This window comes from Sturnira hondurensis, unplaced genomic scaffold (genome assembly GCF_014824575.4).
Source record: "Sturnira hondurensis isolate 20B ecotype Veracruz unplaced genomic scaffold, ASM1482457v3 Scaffold0016462, whole genome shotgun sequence".
Lineage (NCBI taxonomy): Eukaryota > Metazoa > Chordata > Mammalia > Chiroptera > Phyllostomidae > Sturnira > Sturnira hondurensis.
Genome location: NW_028089093.1, coordinates 7934207 through 7947891, shown reverse-complemented (window position 1 = coordinate 7947891; position 13685 = coordinate 7934207). Strand labels below are relative to the sequence as shown.

General features: G+C 33.2%; 1 protein-coding gene across 1 annotated transcript in view; it reads right to left on the bottom strand.

Annotated features, from left to right (window-relative positions):
* Positions 1–13685, bottom strand: part of SEMA3A (semaphorin 3A) — a 323208-nt gene that overhangs the window by 18702 nt on the left and 290821 nt on the right. The window contains exons 14-16 of the mRNA XM_037066142.1: positions 8375–8416; positions 4125–4282; positions 495–562 (exon numbers count right to left, since the gene is read on the bottom strand). Of these exons, the coding sequence (XP_036922037.1) occupies positions 495–562; positions 4125–4282; positions 8375–8416 (268 nt within the window). The remainder of the gene's footprint in view (positions 1–494; positions 563–4124; positions 4283–8374; positions 8417–13685) is intronic.

Sequence of the window (13685 nt, the reverse complement as noted above, 5' to 3'; positions counted from 1 at the left end):
GCAAACCTAAGGGTAGCTGGTTCGATTCCCAGTCAGGGTATATGCCTGGGTTGCAGGCCAGTTCCCCAGTAGGAGGCAAATGAGAAGTAATCACACATTGATATTTCTTTTCCTCTCTTTCTCCCTCTCTCTAAAATAAATAAAATCTTTTAAAAATACACTTTGTTTTTTGATATATTTAAACGTATATATTTGCCTATTACTCTCAGGTCGCTACTATATATATGAAAACATGTACTTAAATTGATTTTGTTAATATGAGAAAACTGAACTTTAAGTCTCATAACTTTAATTTATCATACATGTAGTAATAAGACATAATTAATTTCTTTGTGTTCTTCAGAGTTTTCTTTCTCTTTGGTTTTCTTCCTCTTTAGTTGCATTTCTGTAAGTATTCTGGGAGCGGTGTGTGCCCTGCCTGTGTGTGGATGTGCATTATTTCTTATGATTTTATCCTCGTGGTAGCAGGTTACAAGATGAAAAATGTAACTTACCATGGTGTTGTAAGTCTGAACAGTGAGTTAGTGGGTCTCCATTTCTTATATCTTGTCGTCTTGTGCGTCTAAAACAATCCATTTAAAAGGTATTATTGTATCTCTAGTCCCTCTTGGGAATTTGTCATTAGACTTAATATGAATCAAAAATCAAAGACTCTCAGAGTATATCAAAAAAGATCATCTATGTCTGACTAAAAGATTTTTTAAGAGCAGCTTATGACACCTGTGAGGGCAGTCCCCAAGATGATCAAAATGACAAACAGTATGCAAATGTATTAACAATGCATTAGAAGTCTTTCAAAGACCTCGGTAACAGAAAATTCATGTTTTGTTTTGTTATGCTACTGGATATGAATCAGTAAGAATCTAACATCTAGAAACGCCTACGTTTTTAACATCTTAAATTTTGATTCTCAGCTAAAACCACAAAATATAGAATAGCAATCCATTTTTTCTTAAACAGGTAAATGTTTTTTTTCCTAATCGCTAATGAGGGAGTAAGCTTGAAAATTAAAATTCACATGAATGTTCTCTTTATCTTCACATATATACATAGTTTCTTAAATTGACTTTTGTTAAGTTTAAAAGTATTAGGACTACCAATTCTATTGTTAAGTTAGCTTAAAGTAGTCTTTTATGGTTGCTATTATTAACCTTTTTAAAACAAAACATTTAAGATCACAGAGCTGTGATTGAAAATGGATTTACTTGGGCAGTGAATAAAAAAAGAAATTCAAGAACAAATATTGAGGAGCAAGGCCTCCTTCTGTCAGAGTCAGGTGAGTGAGAAGACAATGAACTTACCTCTGAAAGAAATGACAAATTTGGTATAAAAATCTAAATGAATTTCTCCTTCCTTCTACTGCTCAGATTATGTTAGTGGTGGTACATTCTGGGTGTTCTGCCTGCCCTTAGCTAATGGCTGACCAGGAAGAAGGAGGTTGTCTCTAGCCATTGTGGTGCAAACAAGATATATAGTTCCAGAAAGAGGCTAAAATGGAGATTGCCCATGTGTAACAGACTGGAAGAGATTGGGGACACTTGTCCAACTGTTTTCTGCATCTGTTTTAGTGGGTATTGTCTTTCTGCAAAGTCAGTTACTGTCCATGAAAAGAGCTCTCACAAAGGCCATTGAGAATTGCAAACATGGAATTTGTTACTGTATTCATAAATTTAGAAGTCCGAAGTATTTATAGATTCCTATTTGTAGAATTGGTTAGACTGTCAACAGATGTTGCACATTTCAAAATTGAGCCAACAAGAGAACTTGTGAAACACAAACCACAAACACTTGGGAAGACATATTTTTACTGCATTTTAAGCTTTGAAAAATGCCATTACAAAGGATATATAAATATGAGGTCTCTAAACATCTTTTCCAAAGACATGAAACTGGATTAAGTAAAATGTGCAAAGCACAAAATTTATAATAATAATCCCTTTAATTGTGGATTATAGGTATGCAATAAACACATTTCAAGTACATAATAATACACAGCTTTTTAACATATGATAGCTGTAGTTATGGTTTTAATCCTTCATATTAAAATTAGAATGGAGTATTACTAAATTAGGCAATGTGATACACTAGCACATGGAAAGGAAATGATATTCAATTTTAGTTCAAACATGAATTCACATTTTTTGAATAACATTATAAGTCTCATAGAACTGACTGATTTAAAGAACCATAAAATTTTAATCAAATATTTAACTTGATTGCTATAAAAACTGCACATTTTTATTTATTAAACTATCCATAGTTTCTTTAATCAATAACACATTATATTCACACTGAGTTTTTGTTTTAAATATAAACTTCCAACTAAATCAATACATTTGTATAAATGATACAAACATGTCATCTCAATTCTGAATGTTAGAAGCTTAAGAAAATTATATTTATTAAATGAAATAGCCTAATGCCAAATTTTCATTCAATATTACTAACAAGAAAGGTATGTAGGTTTTAATTCATGTGGACTGATTATATGACAAAGTTAGTGATGATTAACCACTACATGTCAGTATTATCTAGAGTGGTATAATGAACAGATTTTGGTAGATATTAGGATTATTTTTCCAACATTTAAAATAAACCAAGTATTTTAGAATACCCTTCACTAGAAATGAAAAATATTTATGCTATAGCTTCTTATAAAACATGAACTATAATAAAATTTGTTTCTCCTAAAATGCAGTTGCCTAATAATGCTGATTTCTTTTTATATTTCAATAATTTTATGTGTATAAGTTTATGTGTACTGTTTACCTTTAGGTTTTTATTAGCATGCTATTGTATATTACTTTCATCTATCATTCCTTGTTTTTTAAGCAGTGGTAAATATCAACAGAGAAGAACAGCTATAAATGGTAGAGAACATATTGAGATAATGATTTTGTAAAAGTAAGAAAAAAAATTTAAAGCAAAAGTGAAACAAGTTTGTATACAACTTTCAGATTGTGCTGAGTTCCCTGAAGTGTAACTGAGCCTCCTTAATATAACGCTATACACAAATGCTCAAATCACTGTTCCTAATACATTTAATCTCCCAAATAGAGACTTATAGTTATATTATATTTATACTTATAAATATATAAATATATTTATATTACATTCAAAATATATTTATTTAAACTATATTAAATATATTTATTTAAAATATTTATATTATGTTTAAATACATTCATATTATATTAAATATATATTTATTTTATATGATATAAAGTAAATATATTTTAAATATAACTTCTAGGCACACTTTAGCAGTTTTTATTCAAGCATGACCTAAAACATATTTTAAGTAGTATTATCAAGGGTATATCTAAAATATCTGTATATTATATATATACAGATTGAGAAATAGAGGTATTTTTAATGTAGTTTTATACTTGTAGTTTTATTCAAGCACTGCAAATACATGGTGATACTATGATAATATAGTAGCCTTTAAATTTGGGGGTGGTCAAAAACATATATTTGGGTCAAATAAAGATGTAAAGTTAATCAACACTATATAAAAATATGATACCTTCAAACCTAGAAACAATTCTTTTAAACTGTTTATCATTGTGCCCCTATGTACTCTCAAAGACTCTAAAGGTAAGTAAATTCTTTCCTCTGAGAATTTCCTATTCATCTGAGGACATGGATTGTCATATTAAAATTTAGAACCAGGATGAAATGTTGCTGGATAAAAACTGAAGGTTTTTTGTTGTTTTTTTTTTTTGACAAAACAGCATTTTCATCCAAAAGCTCAAGGCTCAGCGTAGATTCTGTCTGTGACTTTTACCCTCAGTTTTCCTCTGTGTAAAGTGAAGCTGCAAAACTTTGTAATTTCCAAGTATAAACATTCAATGATATTATTGTGATGTTTTAGATTCCCCTCAGTACTTTATTAAAAGTATCTGTCCCATTACATTTGTCCCATATGTGACAGGACCCAACTACCCTATTATACATCTTTCTGAAGGTTTTGACTATTTCGGGAAAAGGGGCAAATACCTAAATCTCTTTTTACTCAATAAAAAAAAGCTGGTACACTTACACGAAGAAAGCTGTTTCAGAAATAGAATCAGGTACAATAAATAGCAGGCATTCGTGTTTATTCTTAATGTCTTCCCTACCTCTTTGCAGTAGGGAAGTAGCGAGAGCAGGAAGAGCCGTCCCAGGCACAGTAGGGGTCTCGGGCCAGGCAGCACTCGGCGCAGGCTTTCCCATAGACATCACAGCGGTGCAGAGGGAGCTGGGCCACCCCCACCGCGGAACCAATGTAGAGCTGTTGCTGCAGAAAGAGTTTGCTGTTATGGCGGAAACTATCTTGTTTTCCAAATCTGTTCTTTCTTAATAAAGTTTATACATATCTTATCAATGATGAATTTGTATTTATGCATTTAAAAAAATCCCGTTATTGATTGTTTCTTCAAGGCCTGGCAGATAATCTGACAACTGAAAATGGGCAAGATGAAAATTCTAATATTTGACTGAAACAGGTGTAGTTTATAAGTGTAAAACCAAGATAAGGAAGGTAGTAATAAGTACCCTATATGTCAATTACACTTAAAAAAATTAAAAACAGTAAGACACTGAGCAATGGAATGTTCAAACTGTCAGGTTTTTTTGTTCTTAATATTTGATTGTTTTGACTTCTCCTGTTCATGATTCTGAGTAAGCAGGTTACTTGCCGTGAGTTCCTGAGGCAGGGATCACTCGCTTCTGACTCTTGGCTGCCCTACTATACACACTGCCTACTGTGTAGTTTCAGGGCTTGTGTCTGCGAGTCGTTTTGCCCAACACCAACTGTGTTGTTCTTGCACTACCTCCAACAAAACCACTAACTTCTCATTGAAAAGGTCACAAAAGAGGGAGACCAAGTGCATGCTGGCTGGTGCAGTAGACTTAAGCCAAAAGCTCAGGCTTCTTCGTGAAACAGCGCTGCAAGGAGCATCAGGATACCTGCATTAACACTGTGTGTGATCTTGGGGCAGTCACATAATATTTCTAAGACTTACCCATAAAATGGGCATGTTTAACTAAATTTTTAAAGTACACATCCAGATAAAATGTTCTACAATGCCACTGTCCTCAGTTGGTTGGGAGTTACTCAACAAAACTTTCCAGAAGTGACTAATTCAGGATTTCAGTACAGTGTAAAAAATGCCTGTAACAAAGTTGAGCCAAATGTATCTAAACGCAATGTGAAGTATAAACATAATTATTTTCTGTTTACTCACATTTACTGTAATTGGTATCCTAGCTCTCCTTTCTTACACTAAGGGCTTGAATAGAAACTGTGTAAAACACTGCCCTGACCAGAGTGGCTCAGCTGGTTGGGCATTGCCCTGCAGAGTGAAAGGTTGCGGGTTTGATTCCCAGTCAAGGCACATGCCTGGGTTGTGGGCCAGGCCCCCACTATAACTCTTTTATAGTCTCTCAAAGATAGACTATACATATGAAAAAATAAGTAAGTTGAATAAAAAATGAAGTACCTATTAGAATTAAATTATTAAGGTTATAAGGACTACCTATATAGAAAGTAATTCTGTGCTTCAAGCTAACCAACTAACTTTTATCTTAATATAAGAAAGGGAACTTAGGGGAAAGAAGTAACACAATAAAAATAAACCACTGTAGAAGCAGTTATCCTGATAAATGTGGCTCATTTTATTCCAGTAAGTGAAAACTATAGTATATCATATTTTAGTATAGTATAGAGCATATATTATAGTTGATCAAATTTTTATAGTACTCATATTTTATTACTATATATTGAAAGATGACACAAGTCAATGGCAAATTAAGAAATGATAAAGTCCCTGGGAGAAAAAGATGAAGTATTTTCTCTCGGTTTTTTGCTGAGAGATAGTTAGATTAAATTGTATCTTTCTTAAAGCATTACAGTATGTATTAACAGTTGACCATAATTTGAAAAATATCCACAGGAAACTTAATTAGTGGGAGAAACTCCACCCACTCTTATCCTTTATTTCTCTCTTTCAAAAAGCATCATTTAAAAGATAAACTTAGATTGTATTGAAAGCAACCTCAATGTTAATTATTTAAAATGGGGTAGCAGTATCCTGAAGTACATTTGGCATTGGAGAATATGGACGCGCTGAACTGCATATTGTGGTCATTACTGTTTAAAAAGCTATTGATCAAGTTTGTGCTACCTAATTAAAAAATCTCTATGTCCAATAGCTTTTAAGAAACATGAGCAAAATTCATCGTTGAACATCTTAACAAATATGACATTTGAGTAGAAAAAGAGTTGCTATTATCTAACATTTAAATCTATAATATTCCTTTAAGAGAAAAACAGAGAAATAATACACAGGAAGAATAGAAACCCCCAAATATGGCAACTGAAATTATTGTAATGAAAACCTAAAGTTTATAAAATGCCCAAAACTAAATACAACCCAGTGGCTAACTTATATTTTCCAATTGTTCTGTGACACTGTTAGTGATTTGCAAAACTGATTTTGCTGTCTAAATGAAATACAGGGGAGGTTTGTAGGCACCACTGAGCATAATCCAGTTGCTAGCGAGTGACCTGATGTGCTTTTTTCTGCCCAATTTAACATCACCATAGGCTTTCTCACTATCCTCCTTAACAAGTTGCAGGTCATAAAACAGGAGATGAGTCTATTTATCCAGAAAATTAGTTGCAAACTGCTTGTCCCTCTTGAAACAATTGCCTCACTTTTCAAATTTCCATGAGCATTGAAGTAATTGAGTCATGTCTACATGCAATGAAACTTCCACTATTTGAAAATAAAGCCTAGAGACACTGTCTTTTATTTTGATACTTTAAATGTGTATACTCTTTTTTTTATGAAATGTATTACATTTAATAGTCAATTCCTAAGATAGCTGTATGTATTTTTAACCTTTTCTTAAAGATTTTATTTATTTTTGAGACAGGGGAAAAGAGGGAGAAAGAGAGGGAGAGAAACATCAATGTGTGGTTGCCTCTCATGCACCCCCTACTGGAGACCTGGCCTGCAACCCAGGCATGTGCCCCAACTAGGAATCAAACCAGTGACCCTTTGGTTTGCAGGCTGGCATTCAATCTACTGAGCCACACCAGCTTTACCATTTTTTAAACAGAAAAAAATGTTTTACAATACTAGATAGATATAATGTAATTAAGACTAGTAATGAAACCCAGCACAAAATAATTAACAAATCATTATGACAGAGTATCCCAGTCTCACTTCCATCTTGGAAATTCTCAGATTTTCTTGCCAACAGTTGATAATTTTTAGGTTATAAAAATAGGTGACACATACTTGTGAAGTGTAGGATCACAGTATCAGGTCTATAATATCTGCGCCCTGAGTTTCTGTAAATATCTTAGAGTTATCAATCTATTTTGACATGTATGTGTGGAAAGGATATACACTGAGTTTTACTGGCATAGTATTTCAGTGTCTTGTACAAAGGGTAATGCACAGTCAGAGATAAGATTAGCTAAATAATTCTCCTATTTAACAATTTTGTATTTGTAAGTGCTCACTGCAGTGAGTGAGGGACTCCCTACTATATTATGTTTTGTTTCTTACAGGGTTGTTTAATAATTAATTATTAATTCAACTCGATATCAAATCTTTAAAAATATATAGTTACCAGTTATATATTTGATAGAATGGTTAGATAATATTTACGAGGAAAAGATACATTTCTTCGAAGTTAAAATTATATTTGTTTTATACACGTCATTTAGCATTTAGCAATTGTTTTTAAGCATCTTGCCAAAGGATTAATTCAATTTGAATGAACAAACTATTAACATGCTGCCCATAACCTATGAATTCATGGAGTGTAATGACATCATTTGGCTATGACCATTTTTCTGTTTGACCTTCATGCTTAGCCAAACTAAATGTTTTTTCTAGAATATAATACTACTGAAAGAGTAAAATTACTTTTAAAGTCAAATTCTCCAAACACATATAATCTGTTACATAATTTTATTAGCCTATAAAATGTATTTTGATTATACATACAAATGAAATTATAAATTTATATTCTGAAATATTCACCACTTTTAATTTTAAAGGACAGATAGAGAAATGAAAATTATTGAGTAAATTATATTACAATGACTAAAAATGTTATACATGAAAATTTACAACAAATAGTAATCTAAGAAATATTTTTATAGAATATACATGAAATTGGTCAAAATGTGGGGGCAATAAAAATATCTTTAATTTTCATTTTACTAGCTTGTTGTAAGACCATTCTTTTCTCTTTGTTTGAACAATTGTTAATAAATCTGTAAAATTTTGATGGATCATAAAATATTTACTTATTTGAAACACAAAATTAACAAAATGTAGAATACAATTTAAATACATAATGAAAGTACCTGCTTAGTGGAAAGCTCCATTGCTGAAATAGTAGTTGGTTCCTAAAGAAGAAAAAGAAAATGTAAACCTTTGGTCAATTATAAAGTCATTAATTAATTAACATGGAACAGAAACATAAGCTGTCAGAGAGGAAACATCAGTGCTTGTAAGAAGCAACATAATTGGGAAATAAGATGCATGAAAGAAATTGCTTAGATAAGTGTTAAATGTGTAGAACAGACTATAAGAGTGTGTTAATATCCCCCAGGCAGACTATTAGGAACACACCTGTAGTTGATCAAGTTCAGTTTATTGCTCGTTACAATAAGGAAGACCACAGAACTGCTCAGTAAGTGTTGGGAAAGACTTACATCTTTCGGACTTGTGTTAGGTGATTTAATAGAGGGTTCAAGGAAGTGAGGGTTTGCTCTGCATTAGAAGCTATCAAAAAGCAGAGATAATTCTATAATTAGGTATCTTTATCAATCTTACTTGGAAGGAAGAACAGAGTGAAGAGAAAGCAGTGGTTAGAAAAAAGTAGCAATCACTCAGATAGGTATGATAGGTGGATTTGGTCACTTTTTATAGTTCAGACAATATTTATGTTCTTGTCTGTGTTCTGACATAATTACAGAAAGGTCCTGCATTTCTCTTGATTCACCATGGTTTCAGAGTGTACATCTCTGATGTCGGCCTTCTGTGAAAAAGTGTATCTTTTTCTGGCAAACGCTGTGGCCTGCTGAGTGGCAGGCCGACTCCTAATAACACCAGTGAAGAGCTGATAGCATTAGGTTAGTTTCCAGCTTTTGAGAACTGTGTGGACTTAGTTAGGATGAGAATACTGTTGCATGATAGGCTACTGAAGCCTGTCAAGAACACATAGAGTTAGCCTTAATAAATACTGTTCTTTGATGAACTCAGATCACCAAAATGCTATTCATCTGAACTCATTAGCCTATTCCTCTTAGTTCACTTTCATTGAACTGTGCTCCATCATATCTTTCACCAATGACAAACAACACTAAGAAGGAGGTTGCTTAGGGGTTTCAGAGGTGGCTCATGAGAATAAAGGCTTAGATAAAAAAATAATCTTAAAAGGCATTACTTTATAGGTGGCTGAATCTGAGCCCTAAACAAAGTATAAAAAGCTAGACTCTGGTTCCAAACTGTATGTATTGAAATAGTAACTCAAACCAGGCCAGAAGTGTGATATTAGAGCCACATAACCTCTTTGTAATTCAGTTTTCTCATCTAAATAATAAGTATCCAGGCACCATCCTCAAGATGGCTGAGAAGATTGAGTTAATAAATATAAAGCACTTTTGCAAATGCGCTTGTTCTCTCTACACACGCACACATACCCATATCCTTTTATTGCTTTAGTTTTTCTTTTTAGTGCTTATCATTACCTGGGAGTATATACATAGAATTTATCTTGTGTCTTAGGAATCCCCCCCAATGTCCCAGAGCAGAATCTCAAGTATGCTTTTATCTGCAGGTGGAGAGCAAGAGTAAGGAACTAAGAGTTGAGAGGGAGGAGGAAAAGTCAATAAAAGGGTATGTCATTGAAGTCACCACTGAGGGAAAATCTGAGAGTAGTGGGCAATGACTGCCAAAACTGTCCACTGAGGTTTGTACCAGGAAAAGTATTCATTCATTCCGTTACTCAATGGGTGCCCACAGGGATGGCAAATGTCCTGTCCTGCCAGCTGTGACTCTTGTTTGCCCTTTGTGCTGCCAGAAAGTGAAAGACCCAAGGGGAATTAAGGCAGGCTGATGGGATGTGAGCAGGGGGCAAATTTAGGACAGATATTTTTTGTGTTTTCACTGCCAAATCCCTAGCACCTGGGACTGTTCCTGGCGTTTAGAAATTCCCCATCAGTGTCTGTTGAATGAATGAATGCAACAGTAAATTAATGAGTGAATCCTCTACCAATTTTCCCCTTTCTCTGCTATCTTTCCTACTTTGCTCAGTATATTATGTTCCTTCCACTGAACTTGTATATGAGATAAAGGCACCTATTATTTTAATACTCCTTAATCCTTCGAGCTTAGCCAGGATTTCTTTGAATATATTATAAATATTCTAGACTCACTGTTTTTATTTGTTCATTTCCCATTTAGTGCCATTCATCCCTCGGCCCACTGCGTCTAACCCTTACTGTGGAGAGGCTGCCCACCACCATTAGAGGCAGAAATCAACAAAGAACTGTATTGCTGAACGGACAAATTCAAGTCTATATTAGTATTTCTGGACTTTGTTTTATGTGGCACTATTGACCACTTATTTCTTCTTGACTGCTCCTATATTCCTATATTAAATTTCCATATGCCTTGGAACTCTTTATTGATTCTTTATTGTTAGCTTTTTTTAGAGTCTTTTCGAGCTCTAGCCATTCCTCGCATGTTAGCTTTCCCTTGCCCGATCCTGTTCAATCTCCTTTGGATGCCACATTCTTTTCCGGGAGAGCTCGTACACTTTTGTGGTTTAAATTAGCCCACTATGTGCTTCAAAATCCCATACTTCCACTTCAGATTGTGAGCTGACTGCAAGATTTTCTTAATAAATTTAAGATAATCTGCTTGAAACAAATGAGAACAACAATGTAGCATATAATTTAATTTAATTGGGATGATATAGAGATTTTCCATACTTCCCTATTTTCATAGCTTAAATTAATAACATTTAAAATGTTTTGTAGGAATTATAACTCATAAAGATAACTACAATAAGAGGAACGTATATCAATTTTCTCTATGAAGAGATACAATCTTTAGAATTTAGTGGCATCAAATCACAAAACTCAGGGGACAATTCGTCAATAATTCTTACCTTAAAAGACAAAGATGACTTTTTTATTTAGTTTTATACGATATTGGAATCAATGAACCCAAACAGAGAATTTAGAAGAGTTAGGAAAACTTTCCATAGCAATTTCTTCCAATCTGAGAATTTTACATGAGAAAGGATTAGGTTGTTATGTAAGCAGCTAACTACGACCAGGCTTTCATATTTTATAGTCAGGGTGTAAGAAAAGTGCTTCTTAGAGAATTATTAACAGCTTAGTATAACTGACGTGAAAGTTATAGGTATCTAAGTTCTTTGAAGAACTTAAGTGAAACTATTTAAAAGGGAAACTGATTAACATTCTACATTTCACGGTCACTTAATTAAATATCTACAAGGTAGATAAAAATGAATTAATTACCTCATACATAAATTGTAAAACAAAACTAACCTCAATCCACACCAAACTCATATTATGTCACATTATGATTTCAACATTCTTTTTTTTTGTATTTTTATTTTTTTCTCTTTTAAACATTTTAATTTTATCCAGTGACAATTTTTTTCTTCTCTTTTTTTATTTAATTATTTTTCAAGTACAGTTTTCTATTACTCCTATCCCATCCTACTCCCCGTGCCCCCTCCTCCCATTTCCACCCTTCTCAGTTGTTGTCCATGTATCCTTTATATTTGTTCCTCTAAATCCCTCCTCTATTTCCCCTGAAATTCCCTCCCCTCTTCCCTCTGATTTCAACATTCTTAAATTAAGATCTTAGAATCCATTAATTAAAAGAACCTTATTTTTTAGACTAGAAAATTAATTACAGTTTGGAATAAAAGGTATACTATATACTGCCTGTGGTTGAGTTAATAGGTAAAATATTAAGATGACATACATTTAAAGAAACTATGTATTTTTCTGTGAAATAACTGGTGGTAAATATAATTTCCATTTAAAGCAGATATAGTTTTATAGGTGTTTTTTCATGCAAACAGATTCACTTGCAAATACAATTGGTATTTAAGTCATTAGCATCTTTTCAAGATTTTCTATGATTCTAATTTATTATATTTTTCCAGATATTTTAACCTAATCCTTTTTAAACTTTTGCACTTACATAGCTTTTCAACCTGCTGATCCCAAGACAGTCTGATGCGGCTGCACCCTTGAGGCTAAGCGCATGGGCGTTCCTTTAGAATGAGTTGATAGTCTAGGTTTTGGAAAGCATCAATATTGCCTCATATTTGAGTGAAAATTAAACTCTCATTTATTTGCTCTTCTGTTCATGGAATATTGAGTAAATTTGGTTTAAAATGGCTGTGTTATTGAAGTAACTGCCTTGCAACGCCTTGCCGTCAATCGGACTATAAAACCCATCATACTAAATGCACTGCAACTTGATGTAAATACTCCACTGTCTCAAAAGTAGAACATGATTTGGACTGGAAACAAGATCCCACATGGAGTAAAGTAAAAATCAACACGTGTCTGGCTTTTATATCCTCTTAATATTTTAACAATATTAAAATAACAATATACAATATATATGTAGGATTTTCAAGCATTTTAAAGGAGACTTTTATTTGAATAACTAGTTAACAATAGCTACCATTTACTAGCAATTTTAATTTAAAACATTAAAAAATTATAAACTGAAGAAGTTGAGGATCAACTGATTATACCCAACATGTTCAGAATCACATAGTAAATATGACTCAAATATCAATTTATGATTGTAATATTATTTAAATTAAGTATGTCTTAGTATTTTAATACCATTTTGAATATATAATGGCAATTTAAACTCACTTCTAGACTCCTGTAACAATGCCAGTTTTATTTCACTTCTTATTACCTATTAAAATTTTACTCTAAAGTGGAAATTTTTATTACAGAGTAATATTTTTTCCTATATTCTGATTGGGATTTGATTTCACTCAAATAAAAGTATCTTGGCTATAACTTAAGCCACTGGAATGTTCTAGGCATAGCCAGGGTGTTTTCCTAAAACCAACCTCAAGATAGTAATGGACACAGTACTGGCTCTAATTCAGAATTTTGTATGAGATTCGGTTATTCAGTTCAGCAAGGGTACATAATGAACATGGTCTCCTGGAGGTAATATGGTAAAATTGACTGGTTGGTTGATATTAAATGTCTTTCTTTTTAAAATCCAAAAGTATCAGATACTTCCATTGATCCTAAATGTGTTCCTTGTCTATTTACCTGGTCACACTACCCTAATGCTAAGGTTAACACTTTAAATAAAACATTTTAATGAATTTATTTTTAGAGAGGGAAAGGGAGGGAGAAAGAGAGGGAGGGAAACATCAATGTGTGGTTGTCTCTCGAATGCTCCCTACTGGGGACCTGGCCTGCACTCCAGGCATGCGCCCTTGACTGGGAATTGAACCGGCAACCCTTTGATTCACAGGCTGGCACTCAATCCACTGAGCCACACCAGCCGGGGCAGATTAACACTCTTTAATTTTATGTTAAATGGAATGAATTGCAAGGCTCAAATAGAAATATAATGACTGCA